Below are 16,464 nucleotides of genomic sequence, written 5' to 3' on the forward strand. Positions count from 1 at the left end.
AAATGAACCCTACATTATGTCATGCCCCTGCACTAATCGTTTCTTAAAGCCTTAATTGCCTGTTTTGATACTCTTAGCTCTTCTATGACAAGTTGGTAATTTACTTCAGAAGGCTTGGGCAACTGAGTAAGATGTACCAAGGGCTCCCTTTGGCTTTCTTGCCCTGACTAAACACATTACAGTAGTATTGAATGCCTGAGTGTAGCACTTTTAGAAAGTAGTTTGCTCCCAAATAATAATTACCCTGGACTTAAAACAAAAAATCTAAAGATAACAACACAAGGCCAGATGTCTAGTCTATTTCCTTTAGGGAAAGTGTTAGAAGTAGAACAACAACAACAACAACAACAAATACCTAAAAACAAAAATTAAAGATATTTTTTTAAATCCAAGGGGAGGATTTAAATGTGCTGGAAAGACTAGCTATATAAAACATTTGTTCTTGCCTGGCGGGCATGGCTCAGTGGTTGAGCGTTGATCTATGAATCAGAAGATCAGAGTTAGATTTCTGGAGAGGGAATATGACTGGATTGTGGACTTGGTCCTTGGTGGGGGGCATGCAAGAGGCAGCCTATCAATGATTCGCTCTCATGATTGATGTTTTTATATATTACTTCCTCTCCCTTCCTCTCTGAAATCAATACAAATATATTTAATAATAGATAAACAAAATATTTGTTCTTTCTCTGGGCAGCCTCCATTTCTATTTCACATATCCTCAGTTAATACTTGGCTTCCTAAATCATTCAGGTTTTCCAACATGTATAAAAAGATTGAGGGTAAATCTTGACTGTGACTTAATGTATAAACAGAAAAACCTGAATGACTGCTTCTTTCTTTGACGAGTAGCATGGAGTTCAAGTAATCAGAAGTAAACATGAGGAAGAATCTGCTTCATACATATAAAAGCAAAGCCTTTGAGGAAACAATGATACCTCATCTCCTTTTATACTCCGTTATGAGCTGAGTTGTGTTTCCCAAAAGTATACATGTTGAAGTCCTAACTCCTTGAACCTCAGATTCTGACCCCATTTAGAAATAGGGTCTTTAGAGACCCCATTTAATTTCAATTAAGTGAAAATGAGGTCCTGAGGGTGAGTCCTAACCCTATCTGACTAGTGTCTTCATAGATAATAGAAATTAGAACACAGATGGGCACAGAGGCAAGACCACGTGGTGACACCTGGAGAAAGTGGTCATATACAAGGAAGGAAAAGAGGCCCCAGAAAAACCGATCTTGCTGATATGCTGATTTTGGACTTGTGGCCTCCAGATGGTGAGAAAATACATTTCTGTTTTTAAGCCACGTAGTCTGTGGTTCTGTGTTGCAGCAGCCTTAACAAACAAATAAATATTCTTTCTACCAATCCCTCTTTCTTGTCACAGATACATAAAATGTTATTTTTTAAATAGTGTTGGTTAGTAGGAGTTCATGGGAAAACCTTTTGTATGGGACCGGAGGATCCTTAAACCAGTGCCACTTCATGGCAATACTAGAGTGCTGTGGTCAGCAAGCTGCGGCTCTCGAGCCACATGCAGCTCTTTGGCCCCTTGAGTGTGGCTCTTCCACAAAATACCATGGCCTGGGTGAGTCTATTTTGAAGAAGTGGTGTTAGAAGAAGTTTAAGTTTAAAAAAATTGGCTCTCAAAAGAAATTTCAATCGTTGTACTGTTGATATTTGGCTCTGTTGACTAATGAGTTTGCCGACCACTGCTCTAGTGTCCTCTGACGTTGGTGAGACTTATTAGACCCATAGCTGATTTCATGAAACTGAACATAATATATAAGTTTGAATTTAGATTCATTACTCTGATGCATTGATTAGCATTTAGCTGTGTATTTTCACAAAATTAACTGATTGCCAATGCGAGGGCAGCCTCATGTCTAAACACTGCCAAATCCCCTAGTACTCAGTGCTTCCCTGAGTTGTCCCTGTCAAAGAAATAACCAAATGGCCACCTCTCTAGGATGTCCTGGATCAGCAGGTACACACGTGAGTCACACTGCATGTCCCTGGCACATCCCCGTCTTACTCCATCAGTACCCCTGCCTAGTCTCAGAACTTCCTTCCTGCCTTCTCCAATATTTGCTCAGCCTATGATTTGTAACACCATCGTCAGTAAATCAAAATCTTGTGGGTTCTTTAAATTCCAGGGGATGTTCCAGACTCATTGACTCTTGGAAGACTTCCTTGATTATTCTAGTCCCTGACACTGACCTTTTGCTGCCTAAATTTCACTGCATTTATAATCCCATCTAAGACAGTTCAGTATCCAGCACTTATTTATACACAGCGCTATTTAAACCATTGTTCCAAAATGTTATTACTCATCACTAAGATTTACTTCAGGCCAGGCAGAGTCCGAAGTGATCCCCATACTCTTATCTCTTTATATCCTCAACACAACCTGAAGAGGGAGGTGTTCTTACTTCATACAGTACTTGCTAAGAGGAAACTGTGGCTTGGAGAGCCTAGCAACTAGGTCCAGCCGTGAAGCTGGGATCTGACCTAGTCCTGTCTGACAGAGAAGTCTCAGACCGCTCTCCTCTTCTTTAATTGGCCTCCAGGGAGGCCCTCTCTGTGTTCATTTCTCACCATCAACTCTTAGCCTTCCTCCCATAGGCATCTCTCTTTGTAGATCACTGAGAAAAAGGGCCTTTTCTGCCCTACTCTCAGATACCTCAACAAAATAGTTTTGCATTTTAGTATTTAGCAAAGCACCTGGGATAATTAGGGTTTTATAAATCCTAGGTGGCTTTGCCTTATGTTGCTAGCTTTCTTATTTAAGGAGTAGAGATTGGACCTTACATTTATTTCTATAAGATCCAGGACCCTTCAGGCCTTCCTTGGCTTGGTATAATGGGGTGTGAAGATGGAACATTTTTAAGAAAAGCAGATTTGAAAAATGGACAGGGCATATGAACCCACAGACTAACAGACAAAGACAAATTTTTTTATATTATATTCTACCCTCTAACTTTTTTATTGCAGAAAAGGCAATAAAAATGATACAATGGTTTCTTTCCTAACTTTGTTAGAACATCATATTAATATGACCCACAACTCATCTTACCTTTGTTACTAGATTGACATTTTTTATTAAAGTATAGTTGATGTACAATATTGTATAAGTTTCACATGTACAACATAGTGATTCGACATTTTATATCTTACGATGTGCTTGCCATAGTAAAACTAGTAACCATCTGTCACCGTGCAAAGTTATCACACTAATACTGACTATATTCTCTTCATCTTTCTTACCCGTCTGTCCCTCCTCCAGCTTCCCCTGTAGCAATCATAAGTTTGTTTCTTGTTTCTATGAATCTGTTTTTGTTATGTTTATTCATTTGCTTTTATTTTACTTAATCCAGGAAGTCCAAAAGCCCCAAGGACACATTTTTGGGTTGCAGATGGTCCTTCAGGTCTTGCTTTTTGAAACATTTAGGAACACTTCAGCTCAGTTTTGTATTACAAAAGAAAATTAAAAAAAAAAAGGACTTCCCTGGTTCCCTGAGGGCTGGCATAAGACTTAGTGTTATGCCAGTTTCCCCTTGTGACCAGCTTCCCCTTCCCTGCCCAAATGATCAGTGTGTTCTCTGCTCACTCACTTTTCTCCTTCTGACATGTTCTTTTTCCTATGAAGTATACTTTCGCTTCCTCATTAGGGAAGTCTACTGGTTTTTGTCTTCCTTTCCAGTCTACTGGTTTTTCTGTCCACTGGCCATTGACTCATTCAAACACACTCTCTCCCTAGCTAAGATACAGCTCAAAAAACCCTATCACAGAAAAAGAACCGCCCGGAGAAACTCTCTTTTCATAAAACAGTGGCTCACATTTGCCTAGCACTTTACTGTCTATTTTCTTAGCTTGATTGGATTGCAAAACCCTTCCCAATCATTGGATAATAAAAGACAGGTGAACACAAATAGCTTCTGAATGCATAATGAAACCATGCCACAAAACACAGTGGGGAGGAGGATCACATCTACAGGAAATAATTTGCAAGTAAACACCTTCTGCTACTAAAATACTGACACTATTGGTTTTAGCATTAACGAAGGATGAGGAAATGCAGACTACTTTTTAAGGAATGTGATCTGTGAATTAATGAAAGTCTTTAGTTTCTTGTCTTCTAAGGCATTGAGAGAAAAAGCTGCAATCAAGTTAAATGAGTGCAAGGTTATATTGGTTTTGGCAAATCCAATACAATTATTACACAGACTAGAGGCCTGGTGCACAAAATTTGTGCACTCATGGGGGGAGATGGCAGGAAGAGTCCCCTCAGCCCAGCCTGCTCCCTCTCACAGTCCGGGAGCCCTCGGGGGAAGTCCACCACTCTGCGGGGATTAGCAGGCCTAAGCCGGCAGTCAGACATCCTTAGTGCTGCTATGGAGGCGGGAGAGGCTCCCACCACTGCGGATGCGTTCAACAGCCTTAAGTCTGGCTCAAGGATTCTGACTGAGCAGCACTTCCCATGTGGGAGCACACTGACCACCAGGGGGAAGCTCCTGCATTGAACATCTACCCCTTGGTGGTCAGTGTACAGTCATAGCAGCTGGTCATTCTGCTATTCTGTCAATTTGCATATTATCCTTTTATTATACAGGATGATAAACTGAGATTCAGTTTACCCATTAATTCAACAAGCATGAATTGAGCATATACTGTACTAGACACTAGGAATGGAAAGTATTGTTTCTACTTAAGAGCTTTAAATGTAATGGGAAAGAAAGTGAATACAAACACTTTTTAAGATGTTGAGTCTCATGAGAGTAGAAGGATATGCAGAGTACATGAACTTTTAAACCCTTAATCTCATTTCTTCATTTGTCATCCTTATGTCTCTTAATTCTTGGATTTTTGGCCTCTGTTGGCTCTAGATAATAAACCTACCCATATTCTCTCTGGGAGAAGAAAGCTGTAGCATGTGGTGGTTTCATGGGCTCAGATAGATGTGAAGATTAGTTTTAGCATTTGTTAGAAATGTGAGTTTGTACCATTGTTTACCAATGAGGAGGATGGTATCTAACACAGGCATAGTCATATTAAGTGAGCCATTGTAGATGAAGCCTGACATATAAGACTACATGACTTGATACAATTTCTGTAAACATTAACTACAAATATTAAGGGAGTGTTTTTCATATGCAAGTTACAGAACTGGTAGGTGAGGGTTAGAGATGTTAATAAATGGGTAGTAGGATAAATAAACCACCCCTCTTAGAAAATTAATTCGTTAGCTTTACCAGTGAAGACAGTATTGTCCTTTTCTGTATGATTCTTAAATCTTTAAGATATGTACATTGGAAAAAGGAGAGTTTTGATGATACTTCAAGCTATTTGATCTTGCAAAAAAATTTTTCCTTTTCAGAATATGTATGAATATCTCCATGAACTTGCGTGGACTGGACAAAGTATGGGGAATTTTTTTCAGGCTAGGCACACCCAACATCCTATTAATGGTATTCAATTATTGAAAACTCATAAAACAGAGTTTAGCTCTAGACGGGATCAGGAATTCTAAATGAGATAAGACATGGTTTAAACAGAGAATTTCAATTTGGTCACTAAAACTTTTTTGGTTCATCCTGGTGAAAAAGAAAATAGATAGCATTCAATGATAGAGCTGCTAAATAAAAAGATTGGCAAACAGCTTCTGCATCCTGATTTTGAGGCAGCCAGTGGGTAATGCCATGGCCTGGGGAGACAGGCTGTCTCAGAGCTCTAATTCTGGCTCTGGCGGCACCAGCGAGGATTAGTGATTTATATTAGTATCCTCAGACTCCTTTTCATAGTTTGGCTTTTTTTTTTTTTTTTCAAATCTCGCTACAGGGGTCCACAAGCTATGGCCTATGGGCTAAATCTAGCCCACTGTGTATTTTTTTTTACATTTTTAAGTTATTAGAAAAAAATTGAAAAGAAGGATATTTCTTTAGATTTGAAAATTATATAAAATCCAAATGTCTGTGTCCATTAGTAAAGTTTTATTGGAACACGGCCATACCCATTTATGTTACAACAAAGTTGGATAATTGTAACAGAGACTTTATGGCCTATAAAGGCTGAAACATTTACTCTGTTTTTGTTTGTTGTTGTTGTTGTTGTTGTTTTCCAGAAAATATTTGCTCACCCAGATCTAGCATGTAGAGTGAATGATAAAACTAAATGTGCATGGACCCACATGTCCACAAACACTGAGAGCACGCTACATTCAGCACTTCTCGTAAGAGCGAGCATGAGATTACACTTACAACTGGTTTATAAATGCCACAAATGCCTTTTGGTTGACGAAGTATTAGCCAGAATTTCAAAAGATTACAAACATTTCAAATGTCCTTTAACCATTTTAATAGTCTCTTTTAAATGTATGTTTTAAGGCGTTTTACTTATCAAGGGAATGCAGAAGCAAAAAAAATTCCAAATACATTTTTATATGAAAGAATACATAGTAGCTAAAGCATGCTGATTTCAATGCACTTATTTAACTCATGTTTAGAACTACTTGTGTATATAGAATTATGTTTTCATGCCATAAACAACTCCTACTCACATTCTCTAAATAATTTGCACAAATTAACTAAGCAAAAAAGAAAAAAGAAACTTAAAAAACACAAGCTTCAGGGCAGTCTCCATGTGACAGACTATTCTTCCGAGAAAGTTAAGGCATCATCATTCCATTAATTACTCTGTTATTTTTTTTTTTAATATCACAAGAAAAACTTCCACAGTACACATGTTGAGAGAAGCAAAGCTCTTTCTTTGAGCACTATACATTAAAGGTCTGCCAAAATTCTTTTCTCAACTACATTTCCCAAAAGCTTAGCACTTGGCCATAAAATGTAATCCAGTCTAAAATCTGGCATGTCAGACAGCGAAGTTTTCAAATACGCCAATTTGGCTAACACCTCCTTTTTAAATAACAAGTAGAGAAATGGAAAAAAATTTGAAGTGAAAGGCTTTAAATCACAGCATTATTCCAAGATAATTTGTTTTATGAGACAGCAAATCTATAAAAAATTAATCCTAAATTATGGTAGATTTTTTTTTCAGGTAGGTTTTTACAAAAGCTTAAAGCCTGTACAGAAATATACTACCCAAAGTAATAGATAATATAGCTGCCTCATAGAATTGTAGTAAGATGCCCAATTCTATCGAAAAATCTTGCTTTTTTTATTTGCACATGATTAAGACTTGTTATCATAAGGTATTTTATACTAAGGCAAAAACAAAACAAAAATCTGGGAACTATAAAGATATATACACATATGTCATAAACTCTCTCCCTCCATATATAGGGTGGGGCAAAAGTAGGTTTACAGTTGTGAGTATGTGAAACACAGTGTTAATTAATAAAGCTATTGTAGTCTGATCTGCATGGCTCAGAGGTTGAGTGTCGACCTATGAACCAGGAGATCACAGTTCAGTTAGCAGTCAGGGCACATGCCCAGGTTATGTGCTCAACTCCCAGTGTGCAGGAGACAACCAATGATTCTCTCTCATCATTGATGTTTCTATCTCTCTCTCCCTCTCCTTTCCTCTCTCTAATAAATAAAATATATTTAAAAAAACAAATTTATTGTAATAATCATAACCTGCATTTTTTCCATATGAACAGCTGTAAACCTAGATTTGCCTTACCCTGTCTGTACACACACACACACACACACACACACACACGTATAATATTTGTCAAAGAGCTTCCTGGAGGCTATTGCCAGTTTTTTAGATACCATTATAGGCAGGTGGGATTAAGGTATCTTATTGTGGCTATTCCTTGGGTAGTTAGGTTTAAGGTGCATGTCCATAAAAACAGAATAGTGCTGGTTCTGTAAGCATCATCTGCAACATGGGTTTTTAGAAGTGGTGATCAAGAGAATTTCACAGTGAAAGCAATGTACAATAGAATAAGTATGTGTTAAGATGATATGCCTTTAGCATGAAGAGGATTCTGTATAAGGCACTGATCACATTTTCACCATTTTTCCTGTCTCCTATCCTTTCTGATAAAAAAACAACAACACTATTGCACTTTGAAGGTTCCCCATGTCAAACTATTTCACAATTGGAAATCTTAGAAAATATTATTGTGTCATTCCTATTTACAAAAAGAAATCATGTCATTCTATTCCTGAGTAATCCTGATTTTGTAAAAATTGATAAAAATCATGTGATACAGATCCTCACATTTTCATACAAATACAGAAGCATTTGCCTGAAATTCCATCCTGACGTTAGGGACACACCAATAAAACCCCAATGACCAAGATTAATGGCGCAGACACTGAATTCTCACTGTGCCAAAGTGATTTTCCAAATCCCTCTTCAAAGAAGCATTTAACACAATTCTATTGTCACTTCAGAGTTATAAATCCTAATTTAGAAGCTACACATATTGGACTAATGATTCAAGAAGCATATTTTCAAATGAGCTCTGGACTCATTTGTTTTGAAAGAACAACCTTCAGATTCCACATCATAGAGTCTTGAGCTTCTTAAGCTTTGCTCATCAAAAGCCATTATTTCATATGCACTGCATGTGCCACACATGACCTAGAACAGCAATCTTGGAAGGGAGGTTTTATGACTTCCTGAGCTCAAAGACACAGCTGTCTCTAGAAGTCTTGACAATATCCATTTATATTACATCAGAACAACAGAAAGATGAAATCTCTACACAGTAGTAGACCTTTAGAATTATTGGAGATAAAGAGCCAAAGCTGTCAGTTTAATGCCATGCTCATTTAAAAGCCAACAGGCCCTAATGTTTGAAGATAAATAGGGGAAGAAATTTCCTCTGGTGATACTTCAAAGACTTTGCAACATCTGGAATTTGATTCCATACAGAGTATTCCACTAAGAAGTAAGTATAAAAAAGCTCTTAATAGGGCAAACAAGATTCAGGTTTCATGCAATATGTTCTCCTTGGAGGGAAACAAATAACACAATGCATCTGAGTAACCTTTCTGCACTTCAGCTGCATTAATTAACATTTAGTCATGGATTCCACTGTGAGCCAGATGAACTCAATGCTACAACTGTTTTCATTGAGGGGAAAAATATACTTTCACATTTTAGATTCCCAACATTTATAAATATGGGGGAAATGTTTTGTTGACTGCCTCTGTGCCAGCTTTAGTGGTATGCATTACATATTAGTCACCCAAATAAATTAAAACTCACCCTAGCTATGATTAAATCAATGTCAATAGCACATCAGTGTCAATGCTACAAAAAGTAGATCCCTCTTTTTTTGTTATTATATTAAGAATTAAGGAAAGGCTAAAAAATTCATCCAAGAAGTAGACAATGGCCTTAGAGAAATTGTTGCTGGGTGAGTTAAAGGTCTAAGTGAAAACCAGGTACTCTGAGAGGGATGAATGCAGATGACTAGAAAAAAAAACAGATGTTGAAGAAATTTAACTGCAGGATCTGATAACTTGGCAGAGGAATCCTCAACTTTACAAGCCAAACATATGGAAGTGGTTCGTTGGGAACAAAGTTGAGGTACAGAACTGAAACATTTTGTCAGTTGTTGAAGGAGGTCTTTTCTTTCCTTTTTATAGCAAAGGCTTCTTTACAATGTCATTTTATGAGGAAATTATGGCAGTAAATCAGCTGACAATGCATTCTACCTGTCATACCTTGCAAAGCTTTTCATATTGCAAGAGCGCTGTAAAGTCAACTTGTCTCCAATAGTGTCTTAGTGATGTTGTGTCATGACTTCTGGTCACTCTGGAGTCTGTGGACAGATGGATATCCATCCAATAATCATGTGGCCATGCATTTGTGTGTGTGTGTGTGGGGGGGGGGGTTAACGTTCATTTGTATCGAGTGGAGATGCCTGGAATCATTATCTCTGTAAATATGAACCAAATTTGATACTTCCCTCCTCAAATTAATGGGCTCAGCCATGAATAAAGTCTGTCTGACTTGTTTTCACCTCTACCAATATAGAACAGCAATAATGCAATCAAATCAGAAAATGATCTTACCTGGAATTACTTCAAAAAGGAATTTCCCTGGACTCTCTTCATTGCAGGGATGTTCCAGGACTTTATTTCCAGGCAGAAAAATAGCACCCTGTGAACACAAATGCCCAAAACATCAACATCATCAGGGTGGCAAATATTAAATAGAATCATCATCATCATCATCATCAGTGAATATTCAAGGTGCATCTATAACCAGTGTACCGTAACATGCAGCAGACTCATTTATATTCCCATATAATAAAAAATCATGTAATAGAATCATACTCATTCAACATTTAACAAATATTTGCTGACCATCTAGTATGTATGAGATATTGTTAGGTGCTGGATCCATTTTAAGCACCAATGTATAAAATGCATTCTGTATGCCAAACTTTTTACTAAACATTCTATCAACATATTATTTAATTGCTAGAATAATCTTATGAGGCAGGTATATTTTCCCCATCTATAGTTGTGAAAACCAAGGCAGAGACAATAAATAACTTAGTCAATGTTACCATAGCTTTCTCTTAATTATCCTTTCTCTTTTCTGTTAAAGTTCTCTCTTTTTAGTGGATCATCCTCATGGTTCTGAGACATATTTAAAAAGTTATCCAGGGTTTTATATATTAGGATAGATTCAGTCTAGATAACTATGCTAGGCAAGGGGATTAAAAGATGATAGCTGGAGGGGGAGCTGAAGTCTAAGTTATTTATTAGGACAAACTTTTAAATGTGTCTCAAAACCATGAGGATGATCCGCTAAAGAGAGAGAATTTTAACAGAAAAGAGAAAGGATAATTAAGAGAAAGCTATGGTAACATTGACTAAGTTAATTATTGTCTCTGCCTTGGTTTTCACAACCAAGTGCTGCCATGGCGACCCAGCACTTAATGCCGCACTGCGGGCACCTCAGCTGAGGCAACCCAGCACTGACTGCAGAGGGGCTGCGATCAGTTCTAGACAGAGGCTGAGAGAGAAAAGCAGGGTCTGATTGCAGCCCCCGAGGCAGTCAGTGCTGGGTTGGCATGGCAAAAGTCAGTCCTGCAGTCAATGAACATAGGTTCAATTAACATTAAGTGAACATAAGGTCAATTAATATCTCTTTGAAAGGAGTTTAGAATATAAAGTACAGTGTAGAGCAATTACAGATATTATTTCACATAAAACTCTTTTCAACTAAGATATCTGCCTTTATTTAAAATGTATATTTATTGTTGAAAATATTACAGATGTCCATTTGCTTTACCTTCTTTTCCTCCCCATTGATCTCCTCTACCCTGCACCTGCCCCTTCCAGGCCTTTGCCGGACTATTGTCTGTGTCCATGGGCTATTCCTATCTAATACATAAAAATCTAGAAAGATTTAAATTAAATTAAATTAAATTAAATTAAATTAAATTAAATATGTGCCAGGTAAATACTGAACAGAAGAGCTGAAATTGCTGCATGTATACTGGATACAGGCCTGAAGCCAAAACACAATTTATGAGATAAAGTTAGTCATTGTAACGTTACAAAAGGTTCCTTTCACAGAAGAGATTAGATGGCTCCCAGTACTTACACACATAATACAACAGTGTGGGGGTTCAGAATGAGCCTCACCAAGATGTGTCTCAGTGGTATGCAGATTTTTGAGCTAAGGGCAATTTTAGCTTCAGGCTCAAGTGAAAATTCTGCCCCTCTCTTTAACTACCTAAAAAATTTTGAATTAGAAGCCTTGCCCATAATAACACATTATCCTATAAAATAAAAGGCTAATATGCAAATCGACATAACAGCAGAATAACTGGTAGCTATGTTGCTCAATGACCACCAGGGAGCAGATGCTCAACACAGGAACTGTCCCCTGGTGGTCAGTGTGTTCCCACAGGGCAAGAGCCGGTCAGGCAGAAACCAGGCTCATGGCTGGCTAGCACAGCAGCAGGTGGTGGGAGCCTCTGCCACCTCCTCAGCAGTGTTTTGTCCTATAGGGAGCGGGCCTAACCCATAAGTCAAACATCCCTGAGGGCTCCCTGACTATGAGAGGGTGCAGTCTACCTTCGAGTGCACGAATTTTGTGCACCAGGTCTCTAGTATTCTTATATGTATCCACTATATTCTAGTTTGTGCACCCATAATTCTAATTACATGATTCTCAAAAGCTTCATGCTTTCAATCTTCAATGAACTTGACCTACCAGGAACTTTCAGCACTATTAACCACTCTTTTTAGAAGTACCTACTTTCCATGGCTTCTTGGTATTTTTCAATACTTATTTAAAAAAATTACTAAATATATTGCAAATATTCAGCATAATTAAGACTTCTTTTATAGATAGGTTTGAAATCTATATGATTTCTATAAAAAATTATAAGATCAGTTCAATTACAAGTTTATTTTACTTAATTAAATAACCTTGTGAAGTAATTAAATTTGTGATTTAACTTAGTTTTAGAACATAGCATCTAACCTTCCAGGTAGATACAATATTCATTTATGCATGCAGGTATGTGAATATGTGTGTATATATGTCTCCTGTTTAATACTATACCTTCTGGCTCTGCTTAGAATATTAAACTGTACATATCCTACCTAATAAAAGAATAATATGCAAATTAACCATCACTCCACTACACCCACAAGCCATGCCCATCATCCATGCCCACCAGCCAATCAGAGAGACTATGCAAATAAACCCAACCAAGATGGCTACAGCTACAGAAAGCAGGAGGGAGGCTTGGGAGTTTCCTGGCAACAGAAAAAGCCAAGCTTTCCACCTGCCCTAGCTGGCCTAAGCCTCCACTTAAGGCTAAAAAGTTTCAATTATACAAGGTAAATAAATCCAAACAGAAATGGCTGCAGCCATGGAGCAAGCAGGAGGCTTGGCTCAGCTGCAGACTACAAAGTTTCAGTTGAAGAAGGTAAATAAATTCCAGATCTCTACTTGGATCGCCAGGGGGAATGGCCGGCCTGCAAACCACCAGAGGCCCCTTGTCCAGGCCACCCCATACTCCAAGGGAACCCCTCCTTGATCTGGGACACCCTTCAGGGCAAACCAGCTGGCCCCCATCTGTGCACCAGGCCTCCATCTATCTAATAAAAGAGTAATATGCAGATTGACCATCACTCCAACACACAACTGCCCCCATGTGGACACAAGATGGCCAGCAGGGGAGGGCACTTGGGAGGGACCAGGCCTGCAAGGGAGGGCAGTTGGAGGCAATCAAGCCTGTAGGGGAGGGCAGTTAGGGGTGACCAGGCTGGCAGAGGAGAGAAGTTGGGAGAAAACAGGTTGGCAGGGGAGCAGTTAGACATTAATCAGGCTGGCATGGGAATGGTTAGGGGGTGATCAGGCTGGCAGGCAGAAGCAGTTAGGGGCAATCAAGAAGGCAGGCAGGCAAGCAGTTGGGAGCCACCAGTCCTGGATTGTGAGAGGGATGTCCAATTGCCCTTTTAGGCTGGATCCCACCTAGATTCAGTCTAAAAGGGCAGTCAGACATCCCTCAAGAGGTCCCAGATTGGAGAGGGTGCAGGCTGGGCTGAAGGACACCCCCCCACCCCTGTGCACGAATTTCGTGCACCTGTCCTCTAGTGTTTTATAAAGTATATTCAAGCCACTCTCCTGAATAAACAATTCTCCTCCGTGCCTTGCCTCCTCCCAGGCCACCAGCTCTTCCCTCCACTCTATTCTGTACCTCAGGAGACAACTCTCTATAAATTGGGGGGAAAAAATATAGGCTGCAGGTTGGGTTTGACAGGCCATAGCAGGAGGTCATAAGAGAGGATAATTATTGACTTGTCTTCTCCATGTGAGGCAGCAGTTTGGCCCTTGTTACCTGGGCAGCTGCCTTAGTCCACATATACTTAAACTTGCAGGCTCCCTAAGGTTCCTGCAGAGCTAAGAGTGATAATGGGTCCCTCCCTGTTTTTAGCCCTAGGATGTTTTTCACTATCTGTTAGTTTCTATTAACCTTTGCAACACTTTGTCACAAGCCCTCTAATTACTTCTTTTGAGGTGGAGACATCAATTTCTTGCTGGGATCATAAGTGACACATAGCCAGAGCACAAGTACACTGAGTTTTCTAAGAAAAAGCAGATTACTCCATGATATTTAATATGTCTCACTACAAATGACCAGAATGAAGAAACTCAGGAATAAAAAGGGATGGAAACTTTATGATAAGAGTTCAATACATATGGCAATGATTACATGTCAAGAATTAATCAGCATATTCAGAATAAAATCATGCTTATTTTTATCCCTTCTGGGGACTATTCCTTCTTATAAAGAATCTTTAAAGCTTGAAAATGGGATACTATGTTAAACAAATTATTTTATAGTTTGACAGCTCAAAGTTGGCAAAAGAAACAGAATTCAGAACCACACAAGTATTTTGTTTCCAGCTAAAATTGCTACTAGAAAAGAAAGTCATCTCTAGTTAGTGTCAGATCACTGAACCAAAGCCACCTGACTTGGGGGTAAGACTAGATGATGTTGAAAATAAGCACAGTGTTCTCTGACATTTGGATGGGAAAACATATTCATGTGCAGTAGCTGTGTCAGTTGCATAAGCACAATGATGAGATATTCTTTCCAGCAAGAGCAATGATTATGAGCATCACTTGAAACTAGGTGAAATATGAGCTTATATAAATATATATTGTACATTAGCCCTAGCTGGTTTGTCTCAGTGGATAGAGCATCAGTTTGCAGACTGAAATGTCCCAGGTTGGATTCCGGTCAAGGGCACATGCCCAGATTGCTAGCTTGATCCCCAGGAAGCAGCCAATCAATGATTCTCTCTCATCACTGATGTTTCTATCTCTTCCTCTCTGAAATCAATAAAAATGTTTAAAAATAAATAAAAATAAATATTAAAATATTTATATTTATAATGCAAATAGACTGAGGTTTAATAAAATGAGGTCAAGGTGAAATAAATATTATTCAACCATTTTTATTCGAGCTAGGTAAGTTGGTTTGATTTTTGTTTCTTTGTAGCAAATAATTTCATTAATCTATTCAACAAATTTGTATTAAAAAACACCTAGTATGTGACTGGTCTTATCTTAGGCACAGAGACTATAATAGTGAGAAAGTCAAGAATGCTCTTTCTTGCATTTCTGGATTTTAAAATCACTCAGGGAAGATAGAAAACTGAAAAATAAATAAATAAATAAATACAGATAAGCCCCCAGTATGAAAAGAAAACACATTACATATGATTATGAAAGAGCTCTGGCCACAATAATCAACCAATCATGATGAAGTTTGTGTTCGGTAAATCTATTCTGGAGTTGAGCTGCCTAGGCTCAGATTCCCACTCTACACCGTTTAGTGAAGTGACTCCAGGCAAGTTACTCAAATCAAACTCTCTATTCCGCAGGCTCTTCATTCTTAAATTGGGATAAAGGTAGAACCTACTTAATAAGTGTGACCAACGTAACAACCATGTAGTTTGTAGAAAAATGCCTGATACAGATTATTTTTAGCTGACAAAAGATTTATTAGTATTTTTAATACTGACAAAAATTTTTCTTATATTCCAGAAGGCTCAAAGATATTTTAGGCCCACATTTTGCTGACCCCCAAATGATGAGGCAATTCTAATATAGATTCTGTACATATATGCTAATATTATCATCTAATTGAAAAAACTAATTAGAAATTTTGAAGTCAATTTTTACTGAGCATGTTTGCAAAGCTAGACTAATCAAAACAAACTTCTAATTAACAGCAATAATAATATATAGCATAGCATAATGATGTTGATAATGATGATTGCTAACATTACTTGACTACTATTTTGTTAAACAAATGAGTATGCCATAATATCATTAATTCACTCATTGACTCTGTAGCATAGGTATTTCTAATTTTATAGATGAGAATAATAAAGCTCAGGGAGCACCTAACAAAAAGCCTGACACTGTGAACTCCTAACATATTTTTTTGAGCAAAAAAAATAGAAGGAACAAATGAATACAAGCTGCTTTAAGGATTTTATCTTTTAAGTATTAACCCAATTTATGTTCCTACTAGAGGCATGGTGCACAAATTTGTGCATGGGTGTAGTCCCTCTGGGTGGCCCTGCAGGGATTGGGCCAAAACCCACAGTCAGATGTCTCCTGCAGCTCCTACCTGCTGCTCCCACTCATCCCAGCCCCACTATGCCTGCTGCGGGCTCACACCCAATCAGTCCTGATTGGGAGAGACTCGTGCTGCCACAGAAGCACTTGCCAGCCATGCGCCCTGTGTCTAGGGCCTTACCAAGGGGAGTGGCTTATGGGATCGGGCTGAAACCTTCTCTCTACATCCCCTGAGGGGTCCCAGATAGCGAGATAGCACAGGCCAGACTGAGGGACCCCAATGGTGCACAATTGGGCCAGGGAGGACTATGGGAGAGCTTTAGGGCATGTCTGGCCCATCTCACTTGGTCCCAATGGGCCAGAACCCAGCAGCAAAGCTAACCTGCCAGTGAGGGCATCTTCCCCTTGGTGG

The 16,464-nt window shown here is 38.6% G+C and overlaps 1 protein-coding gene across 1 annotated transcript in view; it reads right to left on the minus strand.

Annotated features, from left to right (window-relative positions):
- The window catches only part of ARHGAP24 (Rho GTPase activating protein 24), a 430,260-nt gene that overhangs the window by 223,618 nt on the left and 190,178 nt on the right, over positions 1-16,464 (minus strand). Inside the window, exon 3 of the mRNA XM_084881950.1 lies at positions 9,998-10,085. Coding sequence (XP_084738076.1) covers positions 9,998-10,085 — 88 coding nt within the window. The remainder of the gene's footprint in view (positions 1-9,997; positions 10,086-16,464) is intronic.

Source organism: Pipistrellus hanaki, assembly GCF_964339955.1.
Source record: "Pipistrellus hanaki genome assembly, chromosome: 1".
In the NCBI taxonomy this organism is placed as follows: domain Eukaryota; kingdom Metazoa; phylum Chordata; class Mammalia; order Chiroptera; family Vespertilionidae; genus Pipistrellus; species Pipistrellus hanaki.